General features: G+C 33.1%; 1 protein-coding gene across 1 annotated transcript in view; it reads right to left on the bottom strand.

Moving 5' to 3' along the window:
* Window positions 1-15,474, bottom strand: part of KIF6 (kinesin family member 6) — a gene marked incomplete at both ends in the record, with an annotated part of 170,796 nt that overhangs the window by 115,244 nt on the left and 40,078 nt on the right. Inside the window, 3 exons of the mRNA XM_082758077.1 lie at window positions 1,407-1,493; window positions 4,767-4,910; window positions 10,013-10,219. Coding sequence (XP_082614203.1) covers window positions 1,407-1,493; window positions 4,767-4,910; window positions 10,013-10,219 — 438 coding nt within the window. The remainder of the gene's footprint in view (window positions 1-1,406; window positions 1,494-4,766; window positions 4,911-10,012; window positions 10,220-15,474) is intronic.

Consider the following 15,474-nt stretch of genomic DNA (forward strand, 5'->3'; position numbering starts at 1 on the left):
TTCATTTAAGCCTAGCAGTTCAGCCAGTTTTCCACCAACCTTATACAATCCATATATCATCTCTTTCACTATGGGAATGCAAAGGAAGAAAGTGTCAAAAACCTTACTAAACCTCAGATAAGCAACATCCACCACTCTCCTTGCTCACATAACCAGTCATCTAATTGTAGAAGGCAATCAGCTTTGTCATGGATCCTTTACTCTTCATAAATCCATACTGGCTTCTTTTAGTCACCTTCTTGTTCTTCAAGTATTTGGAAACAGCTTCTAGAAGGATTTGTTTTATAATCTTCCCTGCGACTGCGGTTAGGCTAACAGTTGTACAGTTCTGTACATCTCCAAACCTTCCTTCTCAACTTCCTTGAAGATAGGCATGATATTTGCCTTTTTCCAATCATCGGTCACTGAGTGCCATGACCTTTCAAAGATACCAAATAGCCTCACAGTGACCTCGGCCACGTCTTTCCACACCCTCACATGCATCCTATCTGATTCTTTGGACTTATCCTTGTCCAAGTGGCCTAAGTGTTCCCTAACATTCCTTCCCCACTGCAGAGAACACACTGCTAGTAAGACCTGTGGGCCTGATGTCAAAGCTTTACAAGTAACAGCTGAGGCAAAACAGCCTTTTCAATGCTATGTGTCAGTAGGTCTACTGCTCCATACTGAGCTGCAGGCTTACATTCTCCTTAGCCTTTATGTTGATGTCAATTTACTTATAAAAGACCTTCTTCTGACCCTTTGCATTCCATGGTGGTTTTAACTACCGCTGAGATTTGGTTTTCTCAATTCTATACCTGTCAAAAAATATAATGAAATTTGGATTGCTTTCACCCAGGTGTATAGCCCTTCCAGTGCATTTTGGGATGGTTAAAAGCCACCATGCCAGATCATTCACTGCACTGCTTGCTGTACCAGAGAAGCGTCATTAACATCACAATATGCTCAATGTATTCTGCAGAACACATTACGTATTCTAATTTCAAAAGTGCTTAACTTACAGCAGCTACCAGTAACGCACAGTATTGGAGGAAAATTTAATTATAAAAAGAGCTACAAGAACCATCATCCACTGATATGGTAAGTTTTATACAGCATGTACTATGTATCTACGCTATGCCAAATTGTATCTATGCTAATTGATGTGGCTCAACTACACAAGGGAGGGACACTGTAAGTTACTTGTTAGGGGTTTTATAAAGGTTCATTTGATCATTTGATTATTATTATCTCCAAAAGAAATGCTAAGAATAGCAGCTATTTTATAGATAAGATTGGAACCTGCATCTAAAAAAGGATTTAAATGAATTAATTAGCATAAAATTTTCAACATGCATATGATTGCAATTGTTTATTGAAATTAAAACCAAGCAATTTCCTTCCCTCTATCTCCAAATAACTCTCACCAATCTGGGGTCAACTTCTTCATTAAGAACTGCTTCATTCTTAATAAGAGCAACTCGCTGTGCAAATCTACAGGTTGATATAGATTCCTGGAAGAAAAAAAAAAAAAAAAAAAAAAAGAAGGATTTCAGTTAGCTTTGCACCAGGTAACTGGAAAAGACTGCTGCTGATGTTGAATTACATTTTTTTATTTGGTGTATTTTACAGAAATAATCTGACATTTCATATTCCAAAAAACAATATTCAAGGAAAAGATTATCCTATTAATGATACTGATGTTAAAACTGTCAAATTGTAACATGTATTTTATTGAGCCAGTCAATCTACTGATCAGCTTTGTTTTGAATGAGCCCCTAGCTGGCACTAAAGGATAACAAAGCCACAACACTATTCAGAGGGTAAAAAATTTCAAATGGTGAGAAAAAGATGAAATTACCTAAAACTTTTTTTTTCTTTTTTTGATGAAACTGTGACCACAGAAGCATATGTGAAAAATGCTGGGAAGAGGTGAAGGGAAAGATCAGGACAAGTAAGGAACGAGTTAGGAGACTTAAAACTAGGAGGGATATGGTAGAACTATGATACCAGGTAAGAAACTGTCAGAGAGCAGAGCAGTGAACTAAGTTAGAGTGCAGGAGGACTGAAAGTCAGAAAAGTAAAGATACAAGATGAAGTTTGTGGAGGAAACTCTGACAATCAGTGAGTACTCCCATCTAGTGCAGAGTGAAATAGAGGATCCTTAATTATTGTTCCCTCCTTTGAGATCATGCCAGAACGCACTAGGGAACTTACCTACCTAATGAAAAACAAAAACAAACAAACAAAAAACAACAAACAAACAAAGACAAGCAACTGATTTCAGTTAGGTTAGAGGTTACAATGATATTTGATAAGGTGTATGATAAAATTTTCTGAGATGTGCCATTCTGACATTCTTAAAATATAAGGATCTACATCAAAGTCTACATCAAGAGAACATTACTATTGGTATATAATTATATCTCAGAATCAAAGTAATTCTGCAGTTTTCTTTCCTTTAACATATGGAAATACTAAATTAAATATATGATCAGGACTTCTCTTTCCATGCTTGGAGGGGTGGTCTCTGAATTAGGGTTATATGATGAAAGATACTGGTGTTTATTGCAAAAGTCATAATATATATACAGAAACAAATGGGAGAGGAGGATCTTACTATTAAAACAGCTGCACAATAACCCTAGCTCTTAGCACTTAGACCTTGTGTTTGCCTCCACCATGCAGGTCCCATGCAATGATAACCAGACTATGTAATTTTAATTCTTATATATTCACTAGGTACAACTCTATATACAGTATACATATATATATTGCCATCAGACCTCTTTGCCCTGTTCAGAGTGAAGCATATGTTAATTTCTTGAGTGATTAATCAGTTCAGTCTTCAGCATTCAATATGTAAGCTCATGACCTGTTTATCCTATGTCATTAAAAGGTAATCAAAGCTAGCAACTACTAATTTCCTAATCATTTTTTCTACCATGCTTATTTCTGCAGAACCTGAGGGCTTCATCAAGATTAATCAATTAACACTCTAGGTATTGCTTTGCTGCAAGGAGTTTGAATGACCACACTTAACAGAAGGGAAACAAAAAGTACCAAAAATTAGATTTTTCTGATTAGTATCATTATACATGTATGACCTTATGTTCAAAACAGACCTTGCATTCAACTTCACTTGTAACTATAACAATTGATATGGCTACAATTCAGAGTCAAGACCTTTTTTCAAGCACTCCACAGAACTAGCAGGAAGAATGTGATGTAGGTGATGTAAAAAGGTGTATATGAACTATTTGGAAGAAGTAGGAATATAACCTAGGAATGTAACCAATATTCTATTTGTCCTCTTCATGAAAGTGCCCTTTCTTACACTGAATTCTCTGCTTCATTGCTTTCACTGTTAGAGACAAAGCTAAGTCCTTAAGAAAGTTGCTTTTAAAATACAGCTTCATTTCATAGTGTGGGGTAAGGCTGTCTTGTGTTTCTTTTTGTGAATGAAATGTACATCCAGTGGATAAACAAACAAACAAAAAGCCAAACATAACTCTGCATAATGTCTCACAGAACTCCAAATTAAATTAGGCAGCTGTCCTAATTCTGATATTTTCAAATGTCTAGTAATTACTTGAACATCTGTCCTAATATTACCTGCATACATCAGATTCAGGGAACAGGGTAAATTTTTTATTTATTTTTGGGAGGACTGAAGAAGGTTTGTTTTGTAGATGGCATATGGTAAAGCAAGAACATGAAAGGTGTCAGTATCCTACTCTGGATAACTGCTGTGCCTAAATACTCCCCAAAATAGAAGCCTAAATTGTGATTTGAGATGGATATACCCGATGAATTGATGTATGAAAGTGTGCCTATACCACACAGTCAAAAAAAAAAAAAAAAGAGTATTAATAAACTTATTCAGTTGCATTTATAACCAGACATCATGCTTGCACAATTATGTTGTAATAATAACATAATAATAAAATAATAATAATATAATAATACAATTCTAAACGTTCTGTTTCCATTTAAAAGCAAAGGCCATTTTCTAAAGAAAGAATGTCTTCAACTAGATGAAGTACAGTTTTGTAAAATGCTTTCCATTGTATTTCAGAAAATAGCCCTAAACATACTAGGTTTTTTTCTTGTTTATTCACATTAAGAAATCTTTGATGTTATGGAAAATCAGGAAATATCTATATTAGAAATGGATTTGAGCAGTGTTCTAGGTATGCACATGACAACATATTTTGTTAAATAAAGATAGGAAAACATAACTATTTAGAATTCACAAAGGAATACAGAAGTATTTTAAAAAAATCCAAAAATCCTAAATCGTTCCATCTAATTCCTTCTGTCCTTCATGACTTCTTGAATTGTCTACCATAAAAACTTGACTCCACAAAGTATAAAGGAGTTCTGCCAAGACTTTCTCGGTCTGATCGATATTTTGCTTAGAGATCTTACCAATATATATTTCCTTTGGAAAATCCCTTCGAGGTATCTTTTCATAACTCAAAGATTTATACATCAGAAAAAAATAAAATATATATACAATTCATTACTATGTGCAAGTCCTTTGTCAATTGCTCCTTGCCTTCAGATTACTTAGAGAATAACACATCCTAAAGGATTTACCTGTATGTTGTTGAAAGTTCTATTGACAGAATTATCTCCTGGACATAACAGTAATTTTTTTTTTTTTTTTTGGTAAGGATGAGAAAGAAAGCATACACACTTGAATTGCAAACTGTAATAAAAGTCAAAAGTGCAGGCTCTTTTAACAACTGAAAACATTTTCTTTGAAAACAGAAATAACATACATCTATGTTTCTTTTGTCTAAAGAAAGTGTTGCTATCATGGTAGTCATGCAGTTTCCTCCCAGGCTGTCTCTTAGCACTGAGGTCATCATAGAGTTTCGATAGGGAATGTGGGACCGATTTTTCTCTGCAAGGGCAATTATTACCTGAAACAACAGTAAAAATGGAAAATGTTTTTAAACTCACCAACTCACCTGACACAGAAAGATTAAAAAAAAAACACAACCTGCTCAGCAACCTAAACTTCTAATACAAAACTACACCTCTGCACCCACTTAGGTGCAAAGCCTCTGGTTTTATTGGTACAATTTTCACTTAAATGTCAGTGTGTTTGTATGTCTTTGCAGGCATTGGACCTAAAAGACCAAATACATTTAATTTTATCACACCTTAGCTTTACATTTTATAGCCTCTCAGAAACATGGAAACAGAACATGATAAACTAAAAACCACTCTCCGAAGATACGGTAACTTATTGAAAATCTTCCTCATATTTTTTTCAGCATAATAATTCGCTAAAATATGGAGAGCATTCAAGAAGAAACTTCCTCAACATTTGCTAAAGCATGCTTTTAAAATGACACATTCCTAAAGCACATGGTTCTTGAAGGGGTCAATTCATTTATTTCCGAGAAAATGTCTTGACAAGTACATGCTCAAATAAAAGTGTGCACTATTACAATGTACTACTGGAAAGAAATAATTCAGTTTAGAACGTATGTCTTGGCCAAAAAGGAAATGGTACACCTAATATTCTCAGCTTCTCTTCTCAGCTGTTTACATTATGATTCTAATTATTATTAAATGAAAAGCTAGATTACCCCATGATACATTCAGATACCAAAGATTTGAGCTGATATCTTGCCAAGCACTGTACTGAAAACCTTTAGCTATATGAATTGTCCAAGCTATCCTAAATGGTTAGGAGTTGTTTTTCCATCAATAAATGTTACATACCAGCACATATTTAGTTCATATTGCACCAAAGAAAATTGTTACTTTACAAAATTTAGCAGTAACATTTTTGTTGCCACTAGTTTAATAGTCTTCAGAAAGTTAAAATTTCTTATTACTATAAATCATATATTGGCTATCCTCAGAGGAACCAATACATAATATGAGAATTACTATATTGTAAAGGAAACTGAAAACACATTCCTGGATAAAGGTTTTAAAATATTGTGTATTACAACTCATTAGATGAAAATATGTCATATCTTATAAAACACAATAGCTGTTTTAGTTTCTAGTGTTGCACAGAAACCTCATACTAATGTGGAGTATACATTAATAAGTATGCTCTCAGATTCTGCCACACAGAGATTACTACCTAAATTGGCAAGATAGGAAAAGAACCAGAGGGAAGATATCTTATTTCTGTTAAAAATAGTAACTCTGTTACAGGGAAATTCACATTTTGTTGAGGTTCTTGCAGGAAGTCTGTAGCCCAGGAAGAATTCAAACCTTCTACCACTGGCACTGAAAACCTACATGACCAGCTCTCATGCCATTGTAGTGTCATGTGCAAGATTCATATAACACAGGAGGTGATGGTTTTAAGTCCCTTTAGTAAAACCTAACCTAAAGCATTAAAACAATTTTACAAGCCAATCAAAGAATCTGTAATAGAATGAAGACATATCTGAAAGTCAAGGAAATTATATTCTTTCACAAAACAACAGACCACTGTACAATATCTGAACAAGGATCTTCTAACAGCCAACTAAATTGGATAACCAGAAAACAAGAGTGTATTATTACCCTTCTGATATCAAAAGAGGTTTTCTTCTTTCTTCTTTAAGCATTGGTAGGTCGAATCTTAACAAACCTTAACAATATCACCAAACCAAAACTGTAATATGATGATTTAAATCACCACAATTTAAGGCAGAAAGTTATAGGGATATGTTAATTAGGAAGAAACAAAACCAGAAAATTACCTTCTCTACAGAATGTGGATAAGTAGCTGACAGTGATCTCAAATTTTACAGACAAAAACTTCAGTAAGTACAAGTAGCAGTCATTCATTAACCAATTAAATTTTTCAGTATTCTCTAAATGGAGCATATTTTAAATGCCAATTAATAGGCAAAAATGCAGTTGTTATTGTCAAACATCCTACTATGGCTTATAGACAACAAAAGCTACCCAGATGTGGTAGTAGGGACTTTTAAAAGTAACCATGTACCAAATTGCTGTGGGCACTACAGAATCATTTCTACTGCTACTGTAGATCAGGTGCACAAGACTATCAGGACTTCATTTTGCTCCAGACATACAGGCCACCTAGTTAAAAAAATGCGATTGATTTATTTGAAGTTATTTTAACACCTTAAGATAAGACTAAGTGTGGTAATACAGAACTGCGTTCCCATTCTCATCTTGACTCAAATCATTTTTATATAACCGTTATGCAAAGTGTTTAGAAATGGAATAACTCAACACTAAAACACCAGTAGATCATAACTAAACAGCTGATAATGTAAATAAGCTTATTTTGACTTGTTTAGTATTAGTCACTGCAAGGTCAGGATTGAATAACCTGATTTTTACTGAACAAAAATATTGTTTTTACTGTCTTCAGTCATCTTTTATTCAGGATTAGTAAACATTTTTTATTAATGATATGCAATTCCAAACAGAACTCAACTTGCTTATCTCCGTTTGTTTTTATACTACAAGAGGAGTTAAAAGTTGCACGACAAAATGTAAATATTTTTCTCTTCTGTAGTACTTCAAACATGAATATCTCAAAATGCACTGTGAAGGTTATTAAACTCAACCTCACAGATGCTCATTGGAATGTTGCATTTTAAATACATAAAAATCATACAGTAAATAAATAAATAAATAAATAAAGATCCTAAACACAATTTGTATGATTTCAAATTTCATTTTTGAATCATTTACCCTTGTTGCTTATGATAACTGACATACAGCCATTTTACTTTAAGGTGATATTTTAACAAATGGAAGATATGAAAATAAATCCAGTGTAATAGTAAATGACTGGCTGCCACCTGCTGTGCCTTAAAATTTCTCTTTTGACAGGTGAAAAACCTCTGATTCCAGAGTACATTAAATTGAACAAATTTCTTCTTGTTAAATGAAAAATACAACACACGCAAAAAAAAAAATAAATTCTTCCCAGGAAGTGGAATGGTTGATTATATTTTCTAACTATAATTTTGAAGAAATTTTCACACATAGACACACACAAAATCTCCTTTTTTAAAGTACTTCCTCAACTGTAAATTTTACTAAATAACACGTGTACTGGAGTATAAATTGAAAAGAACAACTATGAACTTCAGTTAAGCATTTTTTAATTTTATTTTTATCCCACTAAGTAGTGACAGCTTCACAGATCAGCATGTACCTTCATATTGTGGTATATGAAAGAATTTAAAGAAATGTTTCAAAAATGTACAGTATTCTCTAGCAGAGCTCCAAAAACAACAAATGTCTGTCAACAGAAATAGTGTTTGCTAGACTATGAAAACAATACTACCTATTCAAATTTAGAAAGAAAGTAATTCATCTAACAGGTGGGAGGTCTGAAATCCACACTTAAAAAAAAAAAATCAGTGACTCTATCTTAATAGCAGAGTATACACAAAATATATTTCATTGATTACTATGTGTTTCTTACCCTTGCTTGGAGTTTTATAGCATTAGAATGCAAAAGGTTACAGAAGATCAGGCAGAACTAAATATAATGGGCAGAAAGTTTTTATAAGCAAACATAAATGTCTTTTAACAATGCTACAAATGCTAAGCCAAAAAAGAAACACCTGAAAGGAAGGAGTGCTATGGAATATGGACAACGTATAAACCTGGTGGAATAAAAAAAAAAAAAAAAAAAAAAAAAAAAAAGAGAGATACTAGAAGAAAGTAATGAATGTAAACAGCCTTCACCATCATGCTTATCACAATTCACTGAAATTACTAGGCTTCTAAGATGTAATATTGCATTCTTCTAGTTTTGAAGGAATAATGATTATATGAGATCAGTGGAGGGAAAAAAATAATAATAAAATAATATTAAAAAAACACACACCATCAAAACTGTTAGCTAAAGCTTTCTACTGGAATTCTACTTCTTCAAAGTTTCCATTCAACTTCCCAACACACTCTTAATTCTTCCTTTGTTTCTATTTAACAAAAATTGAGTGACAATACTCAGGATGAGCCTGCTTTTTCAAAATTTGCCTTCCCCAAAGAGGAAACATAAAAAGCAAAGTTGAAAAAAATGGCAAAAAGTTCATGAGTTCATTTTTTAATTGTGTGACTAGTAGACACACAGAGATGGTATCTTTCCACTTCCTTAGTAAAATTAGCCGAACTATTTTTCTTTACTTCCCTGTAAGTCCGAACAAAAAAAATATACTGAAATTTGACTGCAAATAAATATAGCACACAAGTGAGACTTTTCAGCTTTCCCAATATTTTTTTTTTTTTGTAATACAATACAAGAATACCAGTTGGTATATTTTTCTTTCCTCTTAGAAGCTCCAAACGGCTGTAAAGAAAGGAACTCTTAGAACTTTTCTGCATATGTACATTCAACAATTGCTAACCATCATATACACTGAAAGGAGGATAGGGATTTCAGCGTACCTTAAATCAACAAGCTAAATCTTTTTCAGTATCAGTAGCTGAATGACAAAGATTTATGAAGATTTATTATTTTTATTACAGTTGCACCTGTGAATCCTATTGGTATAAAAACTATCATGACAATTACCCCATCAATATATTAAAAAAGATAACTTCTGTCTTAAAGAGATCAAAGATTCTCATTGGCTGTGGAATAAAACAACAGATGAGAGAAAAGACTAAAACTTCATGATATTACAGTGCTCACTTGAACCAAATAAAAAACAGTCACTTTAGTACAATGGTTCTCGATACATTCTGATTCTCACTGAGGAGACCAGGTGAAAATCACATATAAAATTTTTAACAGAAATACAGTTGCAATCTTGTTAATATCTTTAGAATTCCAAATCAAACAAGAAACCTATTTTTGAAACAGTACCCTGTATATCTAATGTAACCTGATTTATCTGAATTAATATTATTTTATTTCAAATGAGGAGATATCAATTCAAACATATTTTAAAATGTGCAATAAACACATAGTATTAAGATTAACTGAACATGGGAATCAAGATTACAAAAACATTGCATATTGCTAATAAGGAATGGAGTAAAGGGAAAATTTTTCATAATATTTGAATTTTACCTGTTCCAAATAATGTAGTGATAAGTTGATATATTTGGCTTCTGTCAATAAATGACCTCCAACTCCAGTCTTTGCAACACGCTCTGATCCAGCAAGGTCTACTAAGTGTAACTTGGAACGTCGGATGGTTGCAGATCCAGGTTCCTTGCTGGAGATGTGAATAGTGAAAATGCAGTGAGATCGAGTTGAGGCTTGATTCATTGGTGTCTACAATTAAAAGAAATTAAGAGTACTTAATGTTCATTTAATATATAAATCTAGCTTTTCATAGCTTGAAAATCAGGAAATTGAAATCACCTATCCAATCTGTGAGCTGTTTCACCTGTAATAAATATGAAAGAAGAACACAAAGAAGTTTTCTAGCCAAATGCTTGGATAATATTAATCCAGACAAATTGTACTGCAAGCAAGCAATCAATCATGGTTCTTTCAAGATACTCTAACAGTGGGAACATCATCAAAGCAGCTGGCATCACCATACTGATGAATACTCCTAGAAAAGAGCATATAGATCAGAGGGGAACTTACTAATTCCTGATTTCCAAAAGGTCACCAATCTTCCTGATTTCATTATGCATCTCTCTTCCCTCCCCTCTTCCCTTTTATTTTTATTTTTATTTTTATTTTTATTTTTATTTTTATTTTTATTTTTATTTTTTTTTTTAAGTCAAACCAATTTGAAAGTCAAAATTGCTTTGAAATCTAAAGTGTATAATGAACATATCTTGAGGGAACACAGAAAACTGTTGAGCTTAAGCCTTTTTTATAAAATTTTAAAGACTGTAAAACTTCACTAAACCTTCATAAACCTTTTTTGATTTGTTCTCATCACTGTTTTTCCCCTCACTATCTTCTCCATAAGAGCATAAGACACTAATTAAAAAAAAAAAAAAAAAAAAGGCTATAAATCTGCTAGTATAAAAAAGTACTATAGTATTAAGTACATTATTATTTCTCACCAGAGTTTGGAGCAGGTATATGAGTTTCTTTAACAACAGAAGTCCTAGAAGTGATTCTGGTAAATTGCATAACCAGTTCTTTATCTAGTTTGCATATTTCTAGCTTATCCAAAATTCATGGAAATGAATAACAAATATTTCAAACAATAACACTTTTTCATAGACATTACTACTGGAAAGAACATTAATAATTATGAAGTACTATGGCCAATCTAACTAGAAACACGGAGTACACTGTCTTTGGTGTATATTGGCATATTATTCTTTACAGCTTAGCTTGACGCCTATTTCTTCATATGCTTGTTTGTGGAGTCCTTCGTATTACGTACCATATCCTAACACTAATTATAAACGTATGTTGTGAATAGGTTGATCAAGACATATATACTTGTAATGTGAAGCGTAACAACAAAAGTATAATGAAGCTTCATTTTAACTACCTGATTTGATGGTTTATTAAATCCTACTGGCAAAATATAGAAGTATTAGTATTTGCAGAAAATTACAAAAACACAGGGGAATAACTTATTTAATATACAGATATGTACCTGTAGTGCTTCAGTTTCTTGACATGATGATCTCAAATAAAACTCTGCACAGAATATAGTTTATGGTTTTATTCTAATCACCAGAACTTGCTCATCTTTTTATTTGATTTTATTTTTCCTAGCTATCTACTGGACTAGCTAAGAATAGAATTTTCTGTAATGCTTTTGATTCACATTTTTATTACTTTTATAAAAAAATTAACTTGGCAAACTTAGAATTTTCTGTGTCATGACAGAATTTTCACCAAAGGTTTGGCTTTTATATATATATATATATATATACATATATATATATATATGTATATTTGGAATAGCTACTGCCATACTTCTTTAACTACACACGTGGAAACTATTGGTCAATTTTTAGACACTTACTACTTCCTTTTGTATGTATTTAGTGGATTTCTCAATATGTTTGAAATTCCAAACAAAAAATTTAACCAACGCTCAGATATTTTGTTTTAGACTTCAAATGATCAGATAGCATTACACGTGCATCTTTCTTTTTTATAAAATAACATATAAAAATCTTTTAAGCATCTAAAAACTCTTTCCTTTAGTAGTAAAACAAAATGAATCCCTTATTATCCTCATAAATGGCTAAAGCTTTAGAATGTGCATTGAGATTAAAGGTTTGTTATACAAATAGTATTTTCATTTATAAACTATTACAAGTATGACAACATTGTTATCTGAGTATAAATACTTGACTTGCAGAAAAATTAAATAGTGAAATAAATTAACAAATAAATGCTGAGTTAGTAACTAAATCTGTACTTATTATAGCCTTTGAGAAAGAAAGTCTAAAAAGTCCTGGTTAAATTGCACAGTTCAATCTCGTCTGTATGTTATTGCTCTAGTATGCTGGAGTAATTATTCATTTTGGTATCCCTTGGGATTCTGAATAGATATTACAACATATTACTTTTTTTCCCCCCATAGTCTGCTTTGGTATGAAACATTCTACATGTTGAAATAGCCTGCAGGTATTGAAGGCGTCGTTTTTTTTATCCAATAGGTATGGCTCTCAACAGAAAGACTGCAAGTTAAGAGGAATAATTTGAACTGCTATACCTCTTCAATGAATTGTCTTCTGTTCAATTTCCTAGCAATTGTCTCCACCCTTGGTGCAGCTTGCTGCTCCTCAATGGTGCCAACACAACTGCACTGTTTTTGGGAACTGATCCAGCTTAAAAAGACTACAAACCATAGATATTTAACCTGGATCGGTTTCCTTATGCAATCACAGTACAGCTGTGTGAAGCAGTTCTGTTAGAGTAATTGAAAATGGCAGCGCAGACAGTGTGAACAAGAAGTGGTGCGCAGGAATACCTTAAGCTTGTAGTGCTGGTGAAAAATATGCAATAAAATTACAGCCTTAGCACTATTTTATTTTGGGCTGCTTTTCCTAGCAAGGCCAAACTCAGAAGGAGAAGGAGAAGAGTTTGGGTCATTTAGTTTATACAGATGAGGAATTTTGGAATAATATAGGCAAACCACTGGCTCTACTTAACTTCCAGGTTTCTAAGGATCATTTCACAATGCTGTACAGAGCATCAGAGTGCTGTTACATGATATGCTGCCTTCTGGGGCAAGGCTTAGCAAACAAAGCGGCAGTGGCATGGGAACAAAAACAAACAGGTTCAGGGAAAGGTATAGGCCCTTCAAGCTTTGAAGAGCAAGAAAATTCTCCCAAACATAGCTAAAATGCAATTACATTAAGAAAAGATTATAAGCTCTTTCAATGTACTTTATTCAGCATTTCTGATGCCATGAATAATCTGAGCCAGTTTTACTTATTTTACTAGGAGAGCTATGATTTTACTACTTGCAGTTCTGCAAAGCAGGATTGGATACTTATTTTTTCCAGCTCAGAATCCACAGCAGAATTAATATTTAAGGACATTCTTTGCTAAAGTCATGGCAGTGGTCACGCTGTAGTGCAGACAAGTCTATGCCAGACCAAATATCAGTACAAGTCTGCCTACGGAAGCACAAGAGTTAAGTAAAAGCTGCTAAATCTATGCAAGAAGCAGGAGAAATTAGCATACTTCAGAATAAGCATTCTTTTAAGTTTCACTATGCAGTAAAATCTCATGTATTTCAAATTGTGCTTTTAGTAATACCTGATTAAACTGGGCAAAGGCTAATAAAGTTAAAAAAGCATTAAAGAAAATAATTTCAGGACACCAAAGGTTTCAGAGTATACCAAGCGTTAGCTCAGGGCAATATTTGACATATTAGTAATTTATTGTCTATGGAAAAACACAACTTGATTTTCCATGTTCCACGCAGATTCTACTGGCCATTGGAAATTCCATTGCTTTTCTCTCTACTACTTCTTTTGCCACTTAAAATGAATGGAGTTGATTTGGAAGTCCTTGGCTAGAATCCTAAAACACCATTTATTAAAATCCTTCTTCAGAGTGGAACCATGCTTTAAACAATACACCTTTCTACAATATGATTTTATCTCCACTTTGCAGTTTTCATATATAGGAAGCTCTATCAGAACTCTTGAAGGAAACATACAGCAATTCAAATGTAAACTGTTAAATAGGATGTGATTACAAAATAATAAATGCAGTCATAATCCCCCATGCCTTGCTGCTTTCATCATACAAGTAGACAAAGCAAAAGGCAACAGAAGCTGCAACTTGTCAACATCTTCAGTCCAAAAAAAAGCCTTTTTTTTTTTTTTGCAGTCATATATGCAACTTCTGACTATCACCATTCAGCTGTTCAGAAAGTCTGAAAACAACAGAATAAATAAATACATCTTCTGGACAGTGTCTCATAGTCTAGTAAAAGGTTCCCTTGGTGGCTTTTGGAGTTCATTTTGGCTTTGTTAGCAGTATTCTAAACATATGTATATGAAATCATCTTCAAGCTAATTTGATGTGATGAAGGAAAAAAAAGAAGGGAGTGGTCTGGCTTTCAGCAGATGGTTGCTATTGTGGAGGCTATATATAGAATAACAGATGAGCTGCAGTTACTTACAAAGAAATAATTTTTTCCAGGAATTCTGTGACATCATAAACCACATAAGCAGACTGCAGATTCTTTGTGATATCATGTGAAAAATACAAAGGAATTAATGCCAGGTCATCTGTTGCTGCCCATTTCTGGCACAGTAAAAGAGGAATTCAATAACGTATTTTTCAAAATCACATTGTGGTAAAACAACAATGTTTGGTCTGATGTTTGAAAATACATACAAGAGAAATTTCACGGACATGCAGCCTATTCTCCTTTTTTTACACAGGCATACCTGTGTCTGCTGAGATTAAATAAAGTGTATAGAAGCTTTGTAACTGAAACCGTTACATCTATTCCTACAGCAATTGCAAGAAGGTGGTTTCTAATTAAATGAAAACCTGTTGTACAGTCATATTGCAAGAAGCATCAAATTTGGATGTTTCTGTCGAGGAATAAAACCTCATGAAATGTCCAGAAGTTGCTAAAACACAAGTAATCCATCTTAATCGAATTGTTATCTACCTTAAATCCAAATAAACACTGCAGGAGTTCCTCCTAATACTATAATTTATGTACTTTCCAAATCTTTTGTACGTTGCAGCTGGTATTGCAAATGTTGTTATCACTAAGAAGAAAAGTAAGAAACAGGAAGCTACTGGCCTAAATAAAGTTCTTAATAACTGAAACCCTAAGGATGAGGAAATTTCTTAAATAGAAGCTTGAAAACAACCACTGAAAACAACAGAAGCTGCTACTATTTGGAAGAAAAATGTGTTGATTATGGCTGCCAAATGTACTCTGAGAAAACAGAGAAAAGAGTGCAGGACAGTTGGGACAACAAGATTTCACAGGTGATAAATGCAGTCATTCAGGCCCTATTGCAAACTATCTCAACTTGGTTGTTTATACCATTTCAGTGGAACTTTTCCTTATTTGAACCAAAATATTTAGACATCAGAAGAACATGATTTCTCTG

The sequence above is a fragment of the Aythya marila genome (assembly GCF_965140915.1).
Source record: "Aythya marila genome assembly, chromosome: 3".
Lineage (NCBI taxonomy): Eukaryota > Metazoa > Chordata > Aves > Anseriformes > Anatidae > Aythya > Aythya marila.